Source organism: Rousettus aegyptiacus, unplaced genomic scaffold (genome assembly GCF_014176215.1).
Source record: "Rousettus aegyptiacus isolate mRouAeg1 unplaced genomic scaffold, mRouAeg1.p scaffold_m13_p_12, whole genome shotgun sequence".
NCBI classification, from domain to species: domain Eukaryota; kingdom Metazoa; phylum Chordata; class Mammalia; order Chiroptera; family Pteropodidae; genus Rousettus; species Rousettus aegyptiacus.
In genome coordinates, this window is record NW_023416287.1 from 49,489,245 (window position 1) to 49,512,553 (window position 23,309).

General features: G+C 32.8%; 1 protein-coding gene across 7 annotated transcripts in view; it reads right to left on the reverse strand.

Annotated features, from left to right (window-relative positions):
• Positions 1–23,309, reverse strand: part of PTPRM (protein tyrosine phosphatase receptor type M) — a 691,775-nt gene that overhangs the window by 282,648 nt on the left and 385,818 nt on the right. For all 7 annotated transcript variants that reach the window (XM_016120972.2, XM_036229038.1, XM_016120973.2 and 4 more), the window contains exons 8-9: positions 4,911–5,219; positions 499–608 (exon numbers count right to left, since the gene is read on the reverse strand). In XM_016120972.2, the coding sequence (XP_015976458.1) occupies positions 499–608; positions 4,911–5,219 (419 nt within the window). The remainder of the gene's footprint in view (positions 1–498; positions 609–4,910; positions 5,220–23,309) is intronic.

The following is a 23,309-nucleotide window of genomic DNA, read 5'->3' on the forward strand; positions in this document are numbered from 1 at the left end:
AGACGATATATACCATATGATTTTACTTACATGTGGAATCTAAAGAACAAAAAAAACCAAGCTAATCAAAAATAGACTCACAAATATAGAGGACAATCTGGTGTAGGCCAGCGGGGAGGAGGGTTGGGTAGCTGGGAGAATGGGGTGAAGGGTCAAAAAAGTACAAGTTCATAGCTGATCGATAGTCATGGAGATGGGGAACATGGCACAGGGAATGCAGTCAGTATTAATGTAATTACTCGGTAGAGAGGCAGAGGAGAGAAAGAGCAATTAGGGGGATCATTTTATAAACTATATAAATGTCTAACCAATGTACTGTATACATGACACTAATAAAAAACTCATTTTAATTTTATTGCTTCTATATAGTAACCATTATAATTATTGAAATCATTAAACTTCTTAAAAGATAGGATGCCATTGTACATTTTTAAATACTAGTCTAGCTACCATAGAAATTATAATAAAAAATTAAATTATAACAAATGTATATATTACCTCATATAAAGTGATGACACCATATGTTTGAATTGGTTCTCGCCACTGAAGAAATATCTTCTCTTCAAAGGTGCTTCCTTGGATGGATTCAGTAGGAACAGCACCTGGCACTAGAAGGGAGCAGGGGGAATCAATAAATGTTTAAGTAACAAACGAAGACAAAAAAGTTTTTCTAGACTTCAGAAATTTTTAACTATCGAGGCACAAGATTTTAATAATCCATAGATAAAATTGATTTTCTTTAAAAAATATAAAATTTGAAAACACTTTGGCCACACTGCCCTTATAAAGAAAAACATTTCTTTGCTTTTTTCTTTAAAATTTGAATCAATTACATGAAGCTCAGTAATCATCTTTTAAATGTTTTTTTTTCGTTCTTTAACAATAAATAAAGAAGGCTATATAGTAATGAGAAATCCCACACATTGCCTGTGGTAGTGTAGATTGGTACAGGCACTTTGAAAAATAATTTGGTCATATTTAGTAGAGTTAAAGAGGCATGTACAATATGACCCAATAACTCCCCCTCCAGGTATATTCCCTAGTAATATTCTTGCACATATGTACCAGGACACATTTACTAGGATGTAGGCAGAGCAGCATTTTTAAAATAAAACTAATAGAGACAAACCAAATAGTTTAAATTTTTTTTATACACACACAATAAAATACAAAAAAGACTGAAAATAAATGACAGCTATAAACATCTTCATGGGTAAATTTTATATCCATAATATTGAGTGACAAAAATGTCAGATATTAAAAATATATACTACATAGAAGTTTTACAGATGTGATATAGATAAAATAATATACTTTAAAATTGTTTTATTTATTAATAATACAAAATATTTGGGAAATTTTGATGTCATTTTTTTAAAATCTAAAATATGAAATACCTTTGATTAGTTTGTAAACCAAACCCTAAATGACATAAGGGAAGATAGAAAGTTACTTGCCAATTTTCTATAAAATAACATTTAATATTATTTTTAAAATACTGTTAAACTCGTCATTTAAATTCAATTTTCAGCTTTATATTATATACAATCTAGTATATTAGTGTGTCTATCCTATTAATAAACTAATATATCAATACTACTTATAAATCTATATTTATAAAAATACATTAAATATGAATATGTGTATATTGATGGATGCATGATTAAATCTTTTGGTGATAGTGTAAGTAATCAAAAAAGTGTCTGGAGACGACTCACACTTCTCAATTTCAAAGCTACAGTAACAAGACATTGCGGTGTTAGCATAAAAATAGAGATACAGATCAGTGGAACAGAACTAAGGATCAGAAATAAATCTCCACATTTGCAGTCAGTTGATTTTCACCAAGGAATCCAGGAAAATTCAGTGAGGAGAAAATAATCTTCTCAATGAGTGGTGCTGAACAACTTTTGGAAGAATGAAGTTAGATTACTACCTCATACCATATGTAAAAATTATATCGAATAGATATAATTAAAAAGCTAAACGTAAGCGTTAAAACTACAAAACTCTTACAAGGAAACATTAGGTGTAAATCTTGCATTAGGCAATTGTTTCTCAGGGAGGATATTGTGCCTCACAGGAACTTATGTCTAGCATCTGTTTTAGAAGTTCTAGAAATTCAGGTTGAGATATATAGATTACTAACTTAATAAAGCTTGTGGAATTGAGCCTATTTTGTCTAGTAATACTTTAAATAGTAATAAAAAATAAATAATTCCACACATTTTCTCATGAAATAAACAATATTTAAATAAAAATATCTTACTACTATAAAACTCACAATGTTCGATGAATTATAGTCTTTGCTAATGGTAGATTACTAAAGTGACCCCACCATTCTTCTCTCTTCAAACTCAGTATAATTTCATAATTATTCTATTTCTGTCTTTCTTTTGTCTGTCTTGTTTGAAGTATTTTTATTGTTGTTGTTAGGCAATATAATTTGAAATAATTAACTAACTAATTAATTATAGCTAGCATGTTATAAAAACAATAGATTTTCGTTTGGAAGTAACGCATGCCCAACTTCAGAAAATAGCAAGATAATATAAACAAAAAAATAAGTTATTATGATCTCATGTTTTGACAGAATTTAACAAAATTTATAGCACATGTATGTTCTCAATTTGAAACCCAAAAGTGTTGAGTGAGTTTGTGCTTCAGCAAGACATATCTGCTCATCTGTAGAAATGACAGCATTTATTTCTCTCTCTTATTGATTAAAATATTACTGTTGATTAAAAAATGTATTAAATTATTATCAGCAAACTTTATTGTTTTAAAGACCAAGAAAATGTTTTTTTGATTGTTTATTACCTACTCAATGTCATGCATATTGCTATAGAAGAAAAACATAAGGCTCCTTCTCTCAAGTAGTTTACAGTTAAGAGAAAAAAAAGTATGTAACAGTGAGAGAACAAGGAAGGGTATTAATGAACTGCTTTGAATTGTTACAAAAGTAATAATCATGCTCAACTAATAAAGGCCCTATGGCCCTTCTCTGGCAGCTACAAACAGCTCTCTATGTTAACTTATTCTAACCCTAATATGACTGAGTATGGTTATTATTCTCAAGTTTCTAAAATTAGGAAATCAAAGCTCAGAGATTTAAAGATCTTATATAATGCAAATAAGATCATAAGGATGGAAGGAAAATGGGCTGGAAGAGTTGGAGACAGCTTTAAGAAGAACTTGAAACTTGAGGAAAACTTTGGAGGTTAGCAGGGAAGATGGACTTGAGAAACAAGTGGAAAGGCAAGTGGCAGAGGACAAGAGGTAATCAGAAAGGGCCCAAGATATAGGAAGTGTGGCATAAGGAACCAATACTGAGGTGACATTTTTACAGAAGGAGCTGCAAGGAAAGTTATGAATTCTAGAACATGGACCAAGAATACATTAGACCTTGAAAGTCAAGACTTGGATAAAGAGAGTCATTGAAGGCTCTGTGAAGATAGTGATGGTGCAAATGTATTTTAAAGATTAATGAGTGAATTAGAATAGGAAAGAAAGGTTAGAAACTATTACAGAAATTTCAATATAAAATAATGAGGTTCTGAACATAGGTTGTCAAAGTTGAGAGAAAAGAACAATGTAATACCTTGGAAGTAGAAATGACAAGAGTCAGGACCAAATTAAATACTGAAACGCAGGGAGGGAAAGGTCCAGAGACGTCCTGTTGACAATGCTGACACCTTCTTTCTTATTTCTTGAGAGATGAGGAAAAGTTGGAAGAAACAGAAATAGGGTTCCAGTTTCAGCCCTGAGTGACGTGTATCAAACTAATACCCCTAACAAAAATAATTGTAATAAAACAACTATTTGAGAGTAGACAATTATTTGTAACTATGGAAGGACTTAAGAAGTTGCAAAAAAGGAAGGATGTGGGGTGAGTGCCTCATTTATTCCAACCATTATCATGTTTTACTTCTATAACAATATGCACAGTATTGTATAGGTCATAAATACTCAAAATATTTTAAATGAAATAATAAAGTGTTATAAATATTTACTTTGCTATAATCAATGATCAAAGATCATAATCAGCTTCATGAAAAAACAAAAAGTTAAACATCTATTTTTCCCAGGAATATGTAAATATACTCATTTAGTGAGCTTCCCAAGTTCTATGTGACTTATTCCGATGCCTGGCAAATAAATTTTAGGTCAAATATATGATACGCTACCACTGTATTTTATGTGCTATGTGAAAATCTGATTGTACATAAGAGTCCCTTATATAATCAGTGTAAAAACACATTATGTCCATGCTGAGATTCAAATAGTAATTTTATTATTTGAAATTATTTTAGAGGTTTATTGCAATTGTGTATTTGTTTTTATTGATGAGTTGCTGATAATGTGCATGGTTCATTTGTTAAATTATTGTTTATTAAGGTAATTTCCAATCACGACATTGTTCCTGTGGGAAAAAAATGATCTATTACATGACCGCCAATCTAATGAGGTAATTTCTCAGTACAGTGCTAAAAAGTAAAGCAGCCTTTGTTTTGGACTGAATTTTTATATGAACTATGAAAAATGTTTTAGAATGCCTTTTAAATACATTTAAATAAGCATTTCATATAAATGATATAATATCCAAAACAACTCTTCAGTTCAATATGATAATAAAACTTGAATAAAGAACTATTTAGAGCAATATAGAATTTATATATAAAAGTGATTTTATGACTCTTAAAGGATTAAAAAAGTCTATACCTTTATTCTCTTTACCCTTTTTAATCAGCGCTTAAGTATACAGAAGCACAGATACATTTATATTATTCAACACAGTAAGTAGATCTTCCTTCCATTTTCATTATAAAGATCTCAATTTGAAAGAAACAAAAGCTGCTTTTTTGAGAAGATATAGATTTCACATAAACATATCATTTAAAAGTACTCACGATCTTCATCTGTCTGTACTATGAGTTCTTGACTTTCCTTCCGTCCCTCAGGATTCATGAGGATGAGTTTCACACTGACATTGGTATATGGTGAGAGGTTGGTGATCGTATGTTGAGGGTGTGAATTATCTGTGTCCCAGCTTACTTCTTCTCGCACTTGTTCCTGTCCTCCTACTTGGTAACAGTAGTGGACTGTGAGGTTGTAACTATGGCAACGAGTCACATTATATCCAAACGGCTCCCAGCGGATTGTAATTTGTCGAGATTTTACTTCTACTACTTCCAGTTTTCTTGGGCCGCGCATGGGATCTGTTTAGGAAAAAAAAAAAAAAAAAAAGGAAGAAGAAAACATAAGAGAAAAATTTTAAAGCTCTGGTGAAGCCCATATGTCACAGATAGTCCTACTTATCTCCAGTATATGGTCTCATCTTCTTCCAGAATAGTAAAATCCTTAAATCTCATCAGGGCATATGGCCATCCTTCCTCCAGCTTTCTCAGACAGGCCTACCTATACTTTGTATCTACTGGAAATTTGTCTGGGCAATTATTGAAGTTCAAATCTTCATTTCCCTTTATGCATAAATTCCTTGTTATGTTATCACTTAGGACACAGAATTTAGATCCACTCTTTTCCCTGCAACCTCCAACAAATGAAAACATTTAAAGTGAAATAATGTTTTGGTTTTATATATGCTAGATGGGATTAATCTGACAGATATCTGCTAAAACCATAAAATGAAGTTAATAACTAGTCATGCTACTCCAGATCTTGTAATAATTCTGGAAACTAAAGAAAAGAGATAAAAATTCCCCCAAAGAATCTTGAAAGCCATTCTCATGGAATATTCCTTATTATAAAATTAATTTTTTAGAGTTAAATTACTAGTGTTAGGAAAAATATCATAAATAAATTCTTTAGAAATAACATTGAAGGTTTTTTCCATTATAGAGATTTTCACACTGTAAAAGAAATGTCTTATTTAATGCTTCGTTAGTTGAATGTTTATAAAAACTTTTAATAAGTGCCAGCTCTCTTATAACTAAACAAATTAATATGGCATCTCTTTGCCTCTTTCCTTATTAATCACAATTCTCCACAAGGATTATTCTAAAGCATTTTTCTAAGGTTTTCATCAATTTTACTTATTAATAAAATGACTAAATAGTTTAAATAAGGAATGCAGTTCTAACTTAATTTCAGTAGAAAACTACTTTTCACTATATAAATAAACCTGTATCATTTTAGTATTCTTTAGCCAAGAAAATACACACATGAATTAGATCCCAGGAATTAAAAAAAAAAGGCTCTGTCTACTGGTCAAGTTTTCTTGAAATACATATTCCCTTCCTCTCTGTTATTACCTCTTAGAATTCCATCATGGTAAATTGTGCTTCGAACTTCCAATAAATTTGCAGAGTAAAATAGCTAAGCCCAGCACAAAATAACCATCTCTATGACCAAGGTTCCAGAGTCCCTATTGTTATAAGAGGGAAATTATCAGATTAGAGAAAAAGGCTTTATATTTGAGGTCTAACTTTAAGATTGAAAGATGCTTGTGCTCAATGGCTTACATCTTCAAGTTCCCAGTTAACCAAAACAAACTATCTTACAGAGCTTTTCCAAACAGGACATTTCCATTGAGCCTTTTGTGGGCTTTTGCCTATAGTACAGTTCTGCTGCATCTCCTAATGTGTTGATATCAACATGACAGGGTCAAATTGTATTAACAGGGGCAAAGGGATAAATGCCACTTTGACTCTGATTCCTAAACAGTTGTCCTATTAGTGAAAAACTTAATGGAGAAGTTGAATCAATGCCACAGTGATGGCAACAGAATCCACCTTAGCAAGAGTGCTATCATATTCTTGTCAGGGCCCAAAGGCAACAGTGTAGTGAGTTGGGAAAATGGCATCTGATAACATAAACTGAATGTTCTATGGTACCAAGTATGTGATAATATCCTCGTGACAATAATTTCGATAGGCTAAGTCTAATGTCTAAGGGAATCTGACAATCCTTTCAACTCATCCTAACTGCATGATTTCATTGCATCTTTTATTCTTTTCTTCTGTCATTCTGCAACATTGAGCTCTGATCCAGCAATGGCTTATAATGGTTATGTCTTAAATTAGTGTTTTATATGATATCTTTATCTTTAGTGTTTCTGCTGGAACCATTATTATTAGTGTGCTGCTAACTGTGAATGAGGCATTCCACAGGGACGTTTACTCCAGTGAGTTATACTGATGATCACCGAAAACTCTGAAGGGCATCGTTGTAGAAATACATCACACTGTAGGAAATAAATAGTAGTTTCATAACCAGAAATGTGTAATTTCAGTAGGCTAATTACAATGCATACTGCATTTATAGGAGTAGAATAAACCTCCAAAAAACTTGGCATACTATTACTACCATTCTAAGTGCACAAAATAAATCTCTGGAGTTAGATAAAAGGGTAATAAATTATATTCACAGGACCACTAGTTGCTGGATATTTGCTTTTCTTTCTCACAATCTTAAAGATGTTACTAAGGACGTGAATCAGTTCCAAGGTCATGTCTCTTCACACTCGCATCCTCGGCCCACACTGGAATGGGCATCCTGACAAGTTCCACTGGCACAAATCATGGGGCCAGCCGGTCTGATATAGGCCCACTGACTCAGGATAAGAGACTAGAATAACCTTCCAAAGGAGTTCAATAGCTGTTGAATTAGAAGCTCAGTCCGGAAGTCCTTACCAATTCCCCTACTGGCCAGCATCATTTTTCATTCTGTTCTCCTTCTGCCAGTTTTAGCCAGGTTTCAAGCAGAGACATTTGACAGTTGCAGTCCAGACCAAGGGACCAGCAAGCCCAATTCTAGCCTCCAGCATTTTAGCATCCTATTTAATCAGTGGTCCTGGCTCCTTCTACATTCATTCCTTTTTTTCTATGAATCAGGGCAGAAACTGACTGATAGAATCAATTTCCACTGCAGGTTCAATTCACAGCTCATTTCTCTGGAACTCTGCGCTTTATTCTTACTACTGCAGTGCTTTTCTTAAATCTGTTTCAGAACCTGTGAGAGATATTTGGGTGTAATTTTAGGATCCTGTCATTGATAATCAAAAACACAGATTACAACCAATATCCCCAACTAACGGATTTCTCTTTTCTCTCTCTTCATGAATTATTCAAGGTCTATTGCAATAAAAGGAATGATCACCAGAATGGCATGGTGGACCCACTTTCACACACCTTCAGCTACTGTATTTCTGCCTTGCCACTTATACAGAGAACATTTTGCCAGTGACAAAATAATAAAATAATAGCTTTATTTATTTTACTATTCAGGTAAATCAATGCAAAGACCTGATTAACGTATATTGGCCTACCCATTCATTCAGCATTCCTAAACAGCAAAGATTCCAGGCACACTGTACTGTTTTCAAGTGAACTAGCTATATTTTTTTGGTCAATGTTTTCCAGGATTTAAAAAGTGCTATATTCTGAAATATAGCAATCCTTAATTTATGCTAACCTATAAAAATCTATATACCTATGATGTAATTGAATAAATTAAAACTTGTCACAATAATTATATGAATTTGAAAAGTCCCTTCCATCAAAATATTTTTCACAGATATTACATTAACAGATTTTTTACATTGTATCATAATTAAGAAATGGACTTGAAAAATTTTTTTCTCAACTATATTACACAATCCTATATAACAGTTTTTTCCTAAACAAATTGAATTTCAAAATAGTATTAATTTAAAAGATAAAAAAAAATCAACAGTCTTATTGAATAAGTGAATATAAGTGTAGCAATGCCAAGCCTTACATAGAATCAGACAGTCTACTTTATTTCTTGGTTTAGAATAGACATAGTCTTCAAAATGTCTTTCATGTTTTTCAAATTCTAGTTTGAACTTGGCCTAAATCACAAAGATAAATAACCTAGTGCCCCATGCTGCTGGTAAATAGACTATCCACATAACAATTATATCACTTTTTAAATTTTGACCATAGTAGAAAGCTGGAATTACTATTTATGTTTTATGAGAAAAGCAGAGGATTATCTTACATAACAAAATGACTAGGACATACATCATGGTGAGAACACAGACCCCTTCAGGCAAGGAGAAGCTAAGGTTGCATACACACTCCAAACGTGAGTGACCACTGACACTCTAGTGGTTTTAGGAGACCCTGAAAGAGCAGTGAGTACATCACCTTTGTTTAGTTCTGTTTGTACATTTAAAAAATTAAGTAAAAGAATACATGTTAGGCCTTAGGGTAGTCACTCAAGGTACCTGGTTTAAGGATAGTTTCACTAAGTTTTTCAGGCTAATTTTTAAAATGATTTTTTAGTTTAATGTTCTTACGTAGAGTTTGTTGAATAACAGTTGGAAAAAAGAAGCAGTGAAAATTTTACTATTAACACTTTCCAAGGTAAAGAAACATGGGCACTGATAAGGCATTCAATGGCAATAACATTTGTTGTATTGTATTCTGCCTGAATCAATTAGCTGTGCAAAGTAAGGCTCAGAGCCCCACAGTGATTGAAAGGTGTTATTCTGTTATACAGGAACTATTTTTTTTGTTGTTGTTGGTTTTAATTTAAGGTTTTTAAAACTTTAAGTAGTAAAGCCTTTAAAATCATTGAAAAATACAAAATAAATCAACCACAAATTAGTACCTACTAATATCAAATGTTAACATTTTGTGGTTTGCTTCAGGTCAAATTTTATTAAAGAAATAAAATATTGCTGATATAAATCCTTTTCACATTCCCACAGGCTATTCTAAGGTTATTACGTATCATTCCCAGACATGTTTTTGCATTTTTATTACATATAGCTGGGGTGCTTAAAATGTTATGTAAATGCTACCATTGTTTGCAATTTGAAGTTTCATTCAACATAAGCCAAACTAAAACATATAGATCTAGTTTAGATCTACAGATAGACCATATAGATAATTTTAACTGGTGTATAGAATTCCATTAAATACATACCATAGTTTACTTATTCATTCCACTATCGAGGAACAAATAGGTTAAGTCTATTTTTCCTCTGTTATAAGCAGTGTAAAATGAGTATCCCTGTATATACATACATATCTTTTTGGCTAAACACAAAAAGTAGAACTGTTGGCTGGTAGTGTTTGCACATATTTGATAGTTCTAATTAAAGATAATATTAAATTGCTTTCCAAAAGAAAACAATATCTTTTCCTCCAGAACAGATTCTATTTCAAGGCTATATACTAATGCCAATTCCCAAAGACAGATCTTAAATTATTGGTACTGATTTCAGTAAAATGTAAATAAGCCAAGTCTGATGTGAACCATTTTGAATTGCATCATTAATTTGATATAACTTTTGAAATAAAAAATTACTATGTACGGAACTATTTCTTTCCTCAGCTGTAGCAACTCTGTTCAACAAGTGTTTATGTTAAGAATCTCTGCCAATAACCACTCATCATATGGTATCATTACATGTGTTTTATTTTATTGCACAGGATGTGATGTCTCCCCAGTGGCACCTTACATCATGTTCCTTGTCTAAGAGAAAGTGTAAGCTCAAATGATAGCTCTGTATTCTGAAGATTGACTATATCAGCTCTGCAATCTAAAGACTAACTGCTGGGCCAAGAGCAGCATAGGGAAGCTAACCTTTATGTTCTCAGGTTAATACCAAATACTTGGAAGTGTCTAAAGCATCTATAGTCAGTACTGTCTCCTAGTAGACACAAACACTAATCTCTGAACAAAATAATCCCTAAAGTAGGACCCCTGTTTTCAAAGATAAAGACCAACTAAATATAAGAACACCAAAAACACCAAGAAAAAAACTACCATGAATAAGAGTCATCAGAAATATGAAACAACAGATTTAGATACCGAAAATCATTATATAAAGAATATAAAATTTGAGTAATTCTTTTAAATTTAAAAATGCAATTACAAAAATAAACATGCCACTATGAAAAACAACCAGGGTTTTTTTTTAAGACTAAATATAACTTTTAGAAATAAAAAAATAAATAAATAGAACAAAAACTTGATGGATAAGACAACAAGGTTGGATACAGATTGGGAGAGAATGAATAAACTAGAAAACAGAAGAAAATTATCTAGAATGAAGCACAGAGAACTAGAAAAAGGAAAGGAATAAAAAAAAAAGAAAAGAGCTGGAGAACAAAATCTAAAGGTCTAATATATTTCTAATTGGTATTCTAGGAGAAGAACAAAGAGAACAGAGGTAAGGCACTGCTTGAAAACATAATGTCTGAGGAATTTCCAGAATTGACAAAAGACATCAATTAAAAGATACAGAAAGTATAACATATACAAAAAAAGTGTAAGTAAGTCCACACTTAGACACAGTTTCATTAACTTCAGACACCAAAACTAAAGAGAAAATCTTAAAAGCATATGAGAGAAAAGATGTATTACAAAATAAAAGCAATTAGATTAACAGACAATTTCTCAGTAATCATCATGGAAAGCAAAAAACAGGGCGACAATACATCAAAAGTACTAAGAGAACATGTCAACTTAAAACTGTATATTTAGCAAAACCATCTTTCAATACACAAAGGTGAAAAATAAATTAAAAAAAATAAAGGTGAAGTAAAGATGGTTTCAAAAAATCAAAACTGAGTGAGTTTGTTACAATAACCTACAATAAATGAGAAACTTTAGGAAGATTATAAAAAGATATTTGAAGGAAAGTCTGAGATGCAAGGAGAGATGATAAGCAAAGAACTTTCTACACTCATATTTATAAAATAATAATATTGTCTAATTTGAGAGACTAAAACCAATACTGAATTAAACTACTGACAACAAGAACAATGTAAGACAGGAATGAGTTAGAATAATATAAGATCCTTACATCACTGGGAAGAGGGAGGTTTAAGATATTAAGTATGGTCTTTGTTAAGTATGCATGACAAATTTTCTGTGTAAACACTATAAAAATAGCAGTCGAGTGATAATTTTGCAACAGTAAAGAATAAAAATAATAATAATTTTTAAAAAATACATTCAAAGAAAAAAGTCTTTTACTATTGCTAAAGTAAAAAGTTAATTCTAGCACATATTGATTTGTTTTGAAACAAATATATTATTAATCACAAATGTAAATGAAACCTTGTCAATTAAAAAAATCTAGAGAATTACATCCAATGGAAAATCAATATTCTACTACATTCTGTTTCTAAGAAATAAATCTAAGCCATATATACACAGATAGTTGAAAGTAAAGGAATATTAAAAAATTGGTAAATATTAACTAGAAAAAACAGAGCAGTTGCATTTAGGAACAGAGAAAATCATTACATAAGTATAAAATTTTCAATTTATCAAGAAGATGATAACAATTATAAATTTTTATGTACTTAATAACATAGCCTTAGAATATATAAAGCAATTAATATCTTAATACAAAACAAACAAGGATACTGTGTGCATGACATATTTCATTCTTAAATAAGCATTGATAAATAAATTATAAACAAAGCAGTTAAATCCAGCCATATATATATGAAACTGATAACAGTGCATGACGAAGTCAGATCAATTAGAATGGTTTAACATAAAAAAACCTATAAATGTAATTTATCACATTAAATTAAAGAAGACACAACATGTGATTGTTTCAATAGATGCAGAAAGACAACTCTAATTACAGACAGATGATGTGAATGTCTCAGCACACATGCAGGATCTACAAATTATAAGAGCGAGCAAATATTTAGCAAGGTGATTCAATATGAGATTAATATTACAATCCTTTGTATTTCTACGTATCAATAACTGAAACATTAATTTAAAAAAGATACCATTTAAACATGACTGAAATGTATATAGAATATATATATATTTATTATATATATTGATCAGTAATAAATCTTACAAAAGAGCACTAAAAAATACTTCCATTAGTAACTTACAACATCAAACAGATCACATAACCATTTTTATTTGCTGCACTAGGCAGGCAAATTTATCTGTTGTATTCAAAATATAGCTCTCCCTTCAAAATTACTACCTCTACTCTCACTGATCCATATACCTGCATTAATAGTCATCTTTTCATCTGCCAAAAGGTATCCTTCATTTTTTTTTTCATTCTTAATTCGAAATCAATCTCTCTTCTGACTGCTTTTTCTCAGTTAAAATAAAAACTCAGAGACTGTCATAGACCCATGTGGCCAAAATCCTAATGTTCATATGTTGATTATGTTTTTATGTTTTATTGTGTTCTGTCATAATCATTTTCATTGAATACTGATACTATGTCTAAGATGAAAGCTTTATCCTAGATGCCACATTTGCTGATTAACACATTTTATAAAAGGATACTAACACAGTATAATAAATAACAAGCATCTAGTTCATTTCCTTTGTTTTTATAAGTCAATTCAGGAAACATCTTTTCTCCAGTATTTACCACTTTTCTATGAAAGCTCTTCTAAATCCTGTACTGTGACTTGCATCTCTGTTTTACTTTACTGCTTTAAAGGGACACATTAAACACATGGCTTCCACTAACCACTGTGTGGGTCTGTTCTCACCTGAGCTCCTTGGAGACATGTCCAAAGTGTAAAGGTCATCACTGTAGAAGGGACACTACTGCTATACAGCAGAATTAGAATCTTCCATTGTTTCGATACACTGGGATGAACAAAGTGCAACTCATCCTATAGATGAACTTTACAAGAAAACTCTTGTATAAAATAAAAATGAGTCTGCAGTAAAAGACTTCCTTGGCATTTATTTCTGAGTATATAAAAAAGGAGGAGGCAAAATGATTTCCACAGAGTTGTTCAGAACTGTCAGAAATTGGTTTGGAATGGGTTTTGACCTTTTCTAACCCTCAGAGAGCTGTGATACCCACAAAAGCTTTGGAAGTTTAAATTTGATATTTTACCCGGAGCAAAAGAGTAACCAAACCATTCATTCTTTGTTACAGAATTCATGTGATTAGTGTTGAAAAAATGTGAATCAAATACAATTTTAATTTTACCTATAGAAACCATTCTCTCTAGTTAATACTAAGCAGAAAAACGCTATTTAAAACATTTATTTTCCTGTTTAGAGTCTCCTATTTTGGTATTTACAATCTTTATACGATTGCATAGTTTTCTATTTGAAGTTGTTAATGAGTCTGGGCAAAAGGTTTTACAAAAGACCACATTCAACAGTGCTAGATTAATCACTATCCTATAATTATTGTTCTGTGTTTTCATCAACAACTTGCTTTAAAAAGAACTTTTCTCAATTTAAAATTGCATATGATTGATGTTTGTATTTAAAGTCCTAAACTTTCCATCCTTGGAATCTTCTAGGGAAGTTTGGAGAACGAGGAGGTAGAAAACACCATTCTAGGCCGACACGATGCTAGCATTCCACCGAGGATTTTAACATCAGGACAGAAAGAGGTATGAACCAGTTCCTTTTATTTTAAAAACATAAGAAAAAAGAAAACAAAGGTTCTAACTTGAAATTTTTTTGTTTCCCCAAACAACAAACAACTGAAAAAAAAAATAAGCTTGTTCTTATTGTCAAGAGTAGTTTATCTCTCTGCTGAAATATCTCCAGATTTTGCCATCAAATTAGTACTGGTTTAGTGTCAATTTTACCCTCAAAGTAGTTTTTGTGGGAGTAACTCAATTTTCCTACATTTCTAACTTTCCAGTGTTAGTTTTCTAACCATTTCAAATACTCAACCTAAAGTAACATGAGAAAGTTCAATTTTCTGATTTAAAATGTGGAAAGGCAATTTGAATTTTGTATTATTGTTCTCCTGGAAGCCAGAAAATCATACAATTATTTATTCAAGATGTACTGATTCATAGTCATTTATTCCAACCCTATTGGAGGCCCATCTTCTGCTCCAAAACTCTTTAAGAGTAGTCTAGTACATTTACTTGTGAACAACCACTCCAAACTTTTCCTTCAAATGAACTTTTGGTTCCTGGTTGCATAGCATTCAATTGGAAACAGTTCTAGACATCCTGATCTCTACAGTCCATAAACAGGAGGGTCTGTGGTCACAGGCTTCCCAAGAACCCCTTGCCATTTCATGTACTGACCTCACCCCTCCCACTTCTCTAGTTTCTAATATTCAGCTGTCTAGGTGGATGGTGGGAAGTAGAGGTTAGGAACCAGGGTAAAGTGGTTTTATAAAGCTCCCCAAGTGATCTGGAGACCACCCTCATCCTATCTGGTAAAGAGTTCCTGAATTACAAACATGTACACACATATATTAATTTATCACCTGGAAAAAGTGTCCTGTGCGACCAATATAATAAAGCACACTTTCGTTCTTAGGTTGTATGCTTGCTATGTTTTACAGGTATCACTTTGTTGAATAAAATAACAAGGGAACTATCAAAAATAAGGATTATAATAACAGCTAATTCCTCATTTAACTTTTGAAAATGGCAGGTCACTGGTACACATTTCTTTCATTGTTAATTGTTTATTTGTACAGAAACTTAAAAAAAATTACCAAGTATGCTTTCTTGAATATTGCTTAGAAGTGGCTTAAAAACTATGGAATATATTAAAGAATCTTAATAAGGCAGATCATTCTTTTGACATCTAGTATTCGGTTAAGTTTAAAATACTCATGATTCTTGTATTGGAAAATTAACTGGACATCTTCATGAGGATCCACAGATAATAATTCTACTGAGTTACTGATATAATAAACAGTAAAAAAAAATAATAGCCTTTTCCACTCCTTCTGAGTTAAATTCTTAGCGAAGAATAAAACCTTCCAAAATTAAAAACAACCTTTCTTTGATTTAATGCTCAATTTCTTGCATTTCCAGACACTTTTACATTTCCTAATACCTTTTAGCAAAACCACACAGTGGACATGATAGTCCTGGACAGGGCTGGGAAGTGGCAACGCTTAGCTCTGATGTGGAGGCCTAGGAATCAAGATTTTGAGGACAGCTGATTAATGTGATCACATCTATGCTTTGAATCAGTAGTTTGACAAAGTTAATTGACCACACTGGGAATACTGGGAGGTTCTGGATCCTGAAACTAGCTCTTGTAGAGTAAGGGAAGATGAGAAAATACAATAATACAATAAATAGTGTCTATGGCAAAAGACAGCAGATTTAAGCAAGGAAATCACATCATGGAGGATCGACAGATGTACAGATTGGTGGTCTTGGGAAGGGGGTGAGGATAAATAATCACTTCATCCCTAGTTACTCCCCTCACACTAAATCGAAAACCAATTAGGAAAATTTATATGAGTTTAAATACAAGATGGATATAAGATAAAATATAGATGCAAAAGAGAGACAAGATATGAGGTAAATGATATTCTCAGCTATGTATAAATTTGTTGAGGACTTGGAAGGCCAATACATGATTGTCAAGTTTATTACTGATAATAATAATTGAAGAAAAAGGCTTACATCTGTGGCCAAATAAGCTTCTTATTACTTTCATTCTTACAATTCCTCATTTAAGCTCTTTTTTTTCAACATCTTTTTTGAGCTCTAATTCACATCATAAAAATTTTAGTATCATATATTCACAAAGTTGTACAACCATCACCACAATCTAAGTTTAGAACGTTTTCATCACCCCAAAAAGAGATACCATATACATCGGCACTTACTCCCCATTTCCCACCAATACCACCACCTCTAGCCCTGAGCAACCATTAATCTACTCCTGCTTCCATTGATTTGCCTGTTCACATAACCGGAAATATATAATATATGGTCTTTTGTAACTGGCTTCCTTTTACTTGGCATAATGTTTCCAAAGTTCATCCATGTTGTAGCATATATCAGTATTTCATTGCTTTGTATAATAATAATAATAATAATAATAATATATATATATGTAACAACAATAATAATAAATAACATTCCACGGTATAGATATACCACTTTAAAAAAAAAACATTCATCAGTTGATGGGAACTGTGAGTTGTTTCCATTTTGGGGCTATTATGAATAATGCTTCTGTGAACATTCATGTACAAGTTTTTGTGTGGTCATATGTTCTCATATATCCTTGGTATAATCTTGGGTGTAAAGCTAGGAGTGGAATTACTGGGTCATATGGTGACCTTATGTCTAATCATCTGAGAAATTGTCAGACTGCTTTCATAGTTCCTATACCATTTTACATTCCCACCAGCAATATGTGAGGGATCCAATTTCTCTATATCCTTAACAACACTTGTTACAGTTTTGTTTTTGCTTGCTTTACCTTTTTGTTAAAAAAAAAAAAAGTGCTCGTGAGTATGAACTGGTAACTCATTGTGGTTTTGGTTGTCATTTTTCTAATAGCAAATGATGTTAAACGTCTTTTCTGTGCTTATTGGCCATTTGTATATCTTCTTTAGAGTAAGACCTATCTAAACACTATGCCCATTTTTAATTAGGCCAGTTAAATCTTAAGAGTTCTTTATATATTCTAGATTCCAGCCCTTTATGAGATATACAATTTACACAAACGTTCTCCCATTCTGTGCATTGTCTTTTCATTTACTTAATGGTGTTCTTTGAAGCACAAATATTTTAAATTTAATTATGTTCGACTATTTATTTTTTTCTTTTTTCACTTGTACTTTTAGTGTCATACCTAAGAAACCATTGCCTACTTCAAAGCCACAGAGTTTTATAGCTATGTTTTCTTCTAAGAATTTTCAATTTTTAGCTCTTACTTTTAGGTATGTGATTCATTTTAAGTCAAGTTTTATAAATGATGTATTAAGAACGGTGTCCAACTTTATTCTCTTGCATGCGGATGTCCAGTTTTCCAGTACCATATGTTGAAAAGATTATTCTTTCCCTATTGAACAGTCTTGGCACTCTTGTTGAAAATCAACTGACCATAAATGTAATAAAATTTTTTCTAAACTTTGAGTGAGATTCCATTGCTTTATGTCTATCCTTATACCAATACCACACTGTCTTGATTACTGCACTTATGTAGTGAATCCATTCTTGAATTAAATTTACACTCCCCCCATCATTCATTGGGAGATCCAAGCACTCTCCAGCCTGAACTAGGGGAGGTCAAGTTATTTGTGGTTCTAGAAAAGAACACCTGTATCTTGACTACAAAGCCAAGAAGTTGATCAAATATGCTAACTTCCTTTTTCAAATATCATTAATCTGATGAGTAGCTGCTCTTCACATGGGAAGGAGTAAGAAGTGACAAAGATTCTCTCTTTGACAAAATTCTAGCCAACCTCCTCTGAGCCCTTTTTCAACTATGCCTTGACCTTGGGTAATAAAGACCTGAACAAAACATCAACATAGTTTCTAATAATTCAAAACCCCGTTAAAGTGCCTGTCAGAGGAAACTAAAGGCTACCCAAAGAACTGACTGGTCCAGCTCACATCTCAAGATAGAGTCCCTGTCTCCCAGCCTCTGTGGAAGGGCAGGGCCTAACATTGATGAGCACTAGTTAGCAAACCCAGATACATTTCACTTAGACTGATATATCCTTCCAGCTTTTTGTAAATTTTCACTTCTCTGATTCTACCGAGCCTCCACTTGCTCCTTCCTTACTCCCTCATTCTCCTTTTAAAGTGCCCAGTCACTTCTATACAAAGGTGAGTTCAGTTCATACTGAACTCTTTTCCCTGTTGCAGTTGTTATTACTGATTAGTATCTGTACATTTATCTCTAATAGAGGACAGGAGAGAGAGGGCTTGGGAAGGTGGTCCTTTTCTAGCATTAGGAATAGAGCATTCCTCCTCCACAGACAATGTAAAAAAAGAACTCGGAAAATAACTAAATAGTATAACTTTAAAAAAAGAAAATCAGCATAGCTTATTTCTAATGTGAACACGAATGGTAAGCATATATTATAAAGACAATACCATAGGACTAAGTAACAGAGAAAGGAGAGAAAATCCAGGTAGAGTGGACCATATCAGTGAAGACAAATTGTCAGGTGACCACACAGCATGCCTACTCAGCTGACTAAAACAGTGCTGTCACATTAAGATTAGGAAGATTAGGAAATGTTACCAGTGACTAGCAAGGTCCTAGGCATAGAATGGGGTGCAGAATAACATTGGGCATGTTATTAAGAAATAAGGTCAGACACTGCAATAGACAGGTATATAGTTGCTTGACATGGGGTATAAGTTGAGATTTGATCTGTTCAGTTATCACCAGGGTAAAATAAAGTAATAAGGCAGCCAGAAGCAAAGTGATTAGGTGCAGGTCTACATGCCATCTTCAAATATCCCCTGCATGAGGACAGTAAAGGTCCTGAAGACAGTACAGGATTAGGCCTACATACGAACTCAAGTGGTCTCAGCCATGGAGAGAGGCCAGTGAAGCTACCATGAGTGATCAGCCTGTCGGCAGCAGAGAGATGGCCTGGAGATGTGAAGCCTAGAGGAGAAGGAGAAAGACTGGAGGTTCTAACAGGAAAACGTATTGTCAATGGCAAACTCAGACTGTACCAGGAAAATGGAGACATGAGAGACATCTTGGAAACATAAATCATGGAATGTGGTTAATTAGATGGACAGAGGTGGGAGTGGAGGGTAGGATGAGGGACAGGAAGAAGATGAAAAGATGACTCAGCTGAAGATAGTCTTGCCAAGGCAGAGCACAAAGGGAGAAGAGTTTGGATTGAGATATGTCAGACTGTTTGCTGTATGACACTTAAAATAAATCAGAAGCTGGAGGTCAGGGGGGAAGACTTGAAGGTTATGTGACTGTTCAAGCCACTAACTAAATGGTGGTTTCAAGGAAAAGCATTTAAAAGAAGAGAGGAATAATGGGAAAGACCACATTAACTGAACTTCATTTTACTTTGATTCTATGCTTTTTTCTTAAGAGTTTTCAAGGCATCTGCCCTCCCATATGAAACTGACAGTAATAAGGTATTAATAGTTATAATTTTAAACCATTCATTCTTTGATATATGTCATTTTAAATATATTATTATACAATAGGTTTTCCTTGAATTTTAAGGGAAGATAAGTAAGTTTTTAGTCAAATGAAGAATTTTCAGCTCTGAACTAGAGCCAACTGGTATTTGGATTTTTATATTTGATACATATTAGTAGTTATGCATTTTAGAGAATGCCTCATTTAAATTCTAATGTATATTAATAAGGAATGAAAGAAAATATCACCTAGTATATTTTTTTCTTAAATTACCCGTACTGCTTGATTACTCCTCCACAATCAAAATCATGTCTTAAATATGAATGATACAAAACAAGACTACAGCCTGAATGTCTAACAGAGAGATTTTAGCTGCTTGTTTAAAATGACATACCTAGCTATTCAGTAATCACTTTATAATAACCCCTTTCATTTCCAAATCTACTTAGCCATCAGGCAGCAGTGAGGAAAAAGCTGGCAGCAGTTTTTACAACTGCATATTAGTTTCACATTTCATGACAAGCTAATTCTAGAGAGTTCTAAAGAGAGACAAGCATGGGTTCTTGTGATTTTCTTTCCTTTGCATGAAGGAAATATGTGTCTTGCTGCTAAATGAAAGATAAAAGACTACAGACATATACTTTTCACTTCACCCTTATGTCAGTGACAATTTGTCCCAGTTGAACCCCAGGTGCTATGTTACATATCTAAGTCAACAAAAAATAACTAGGCTGATGACTACTCTTCAACCCAAGCCAAAGAATTGTACCACAGGGGTTCAGAATACCAACCACAATTGGACTTAGTCATAGTAGGATGGTGAGATCTTCATAAAAGGTCTTGGGTTTAAATGCTGCATAAACACAATGTAGAACTTCAGCTTACACATTTCATAAAACAGAAAATATAACCACACTGTACTAGAAATGATATATATGTTTGGCTGTCTTAATTTGGTCACACAAAGGGCATTTTGATGCAGACTAACTCAAGGTCATGCCTTATGATGCCTTTTATTAAATTCAAAGCTCCACCCCCCCGAGTGTCAAATGTATGTTTATGCAGCACCGAATAGCTGAAAGAGTAAACTGATGTTCAAGGCATTATTTTAGCCAATCCATGGTCCACACCTGAGCAATATTTAATCTTTTGGTTTAAGCTTTTAAGGTTGCCACAAAAATCACCTGGTAAGATGATAAACCATGGTATAAATCTCAGATTTTAGCAGCTCAATCCTTGCCAGGAAAGCACAAGCACAGATGTTGTTTATAATTTTGTACAAAAATAAATGGGATCTGCTATTTCATACATCAGTCTGAAGATGATGTAGCAGGACATTCTTGCTATCGCTGCAGTCTATTGCTGCTGACAAACTGCATTAATTCAAAGTCATTATCTCCAACAATGTTAGCTAAATCAAGAATTTAAGACAGGACTTTACTGAACCATAATGACAAGATTGCATGGCCATATAAATCTATGCTAAAGAAATGTTATCAATTAACACTACATGGCTAAATAGCAGAGTTAATTTTTTTTTTTCAAAATGGATAGTCTGATATGTGTAATCAACCTGAACCAAGGAATATAGAATGAAATCAACTTTGGCAAATTAATTCTCAAATGCAGGAACTGATAAATGAACAATATTCTCACATCAACTGCTGAAATAAACTTTGAACTGCTCAGTGCATTCTGGCCCAGAATGAACAGAAATATCTCTCTCACCAAGCGATTATTCGTTAACTGTTTTATACATTGGCAACTAGACAGAATAGCGAACAAATGTGAAAATGGAGAAACTTGAGATTAAAGGGTAACAAATGAAAAGGAATTCAGTTTCACTTTTTGGCTGAATCTTATTCTTTATATAGTCCCCCATACAAATAATCCATAACATTGTTCTCAGAAAGCCTGTGATTCTTTTCCTTTAAATCCTACCACTACCTTGAACTGTATCTTATTTCTTCAACTCTAAATTAGTTTTTGGTTGACTTGTTAAATAATTTTAATAACAGCAAACATATTGCTATACCAATGAGACCTTACACTTAGTTGTATACAATCACAATACAGGGAGCAGGTTTAGCTTGCTCTGGCTTTGAAGAATCACCCAAGTACAAAAACATTTATAAATGGGAATGCTATTTGGGTGAGAATGAGAAAGCAAGTATCATGCTTGACTGCCTTCCATCAAAACATGGTACATATTCAAAGAAAACATGCCAGCCAGTACCTGCCCTCTTTCACAAGCTGAAACGCATGGCCCCAAGTTACTGCTGAAATGTGGAAGCTTGACATTGGTCACTCGTGAGGCTAAAACTGAAAGAACTGATAGCAGTGGGTAGCAAAGGCACCACATCATCACTCACCAGGGCTCTAAGGGCAAGAGAAATTTGCATTGAGTTGGGGAGATGGAAGAGGTGTCACAGCCTGAGGAAGCCATACAGGAGGAACCAGTGGGAAAGCTGAAGAGAGGTATCCAGGCAGTGTGCATCAAACCCTCACCTTAAGGGGAAATCATCCACCGAAGGTTTCATTGTTTCTATCTCATAAAAAGCATTACTTCCTCGGCAAAGCTATAAATGAAAAAGATTTAAATCACTAACCCTAATGTTGTATCAGCTTATAATAAATATATCCTGTTTGCAACAAACCCATGGTTTTTTTTTTTCCAATTATTTTTGAGGAGAGTATGGGTATCCACAACTATAGGAAGGAGTTTTCAAGTATCTCTAAGTCTTAAGATCTTTTCTAGCTTATTTAAATTGCTTGCTATCTCTGAACATCTGCTATCCTGGAAAAGGATAAATATGGATCTAACCATAGATAAAATACCATATTTTACATAAAAACATTAATGATAATATCTACTATTTTGAATACTTATGTTCCAAGCATTATTTTAAGTGGGTATACATATAGTTTTTAAACAAGATTATTAATTAATCATAAAGGGATGATTCTAAAATTATATTTAAAACTTCGTGGAAATATAATTTAATTTCAGTAAGGAGGTGGAATTAAACAAGTTCCAAATTTTTGAGAAGAGAAATACAGTAATCTTAAAAATTCCCAGAACTTCTTATGAGGCTTCATTTCTGCATGATGATTTATATGCATACAAAATAATATCCAAGATTTAACAGGTATTTGCAACACTGACAACTACATTTTATTAACTTCAAAGGCTGTCTTCTAAACAATAAATCTGGTGTGTTCTAATAATGTAGATATTAAAAATTTGCTACTTACAGAATTATGAATTTGGTAATTATTTCTGAGTTGCATGAAATCATAAAATGTATCAGGTTTTCTCTAACATAATTCTGGTAAAAATAAACTAAAAAAGTAATTTCAGTTATTTATTAATACTAAGACCTTTTCAAGATGTTATAAAGACGTGCTTTAGCATGGATTTTGTTCCTAGAACTAAGTCTGGCAAATATACTAATTCTGGCTATATGTTTAACTTTAATCACTTTTAAGTTTCC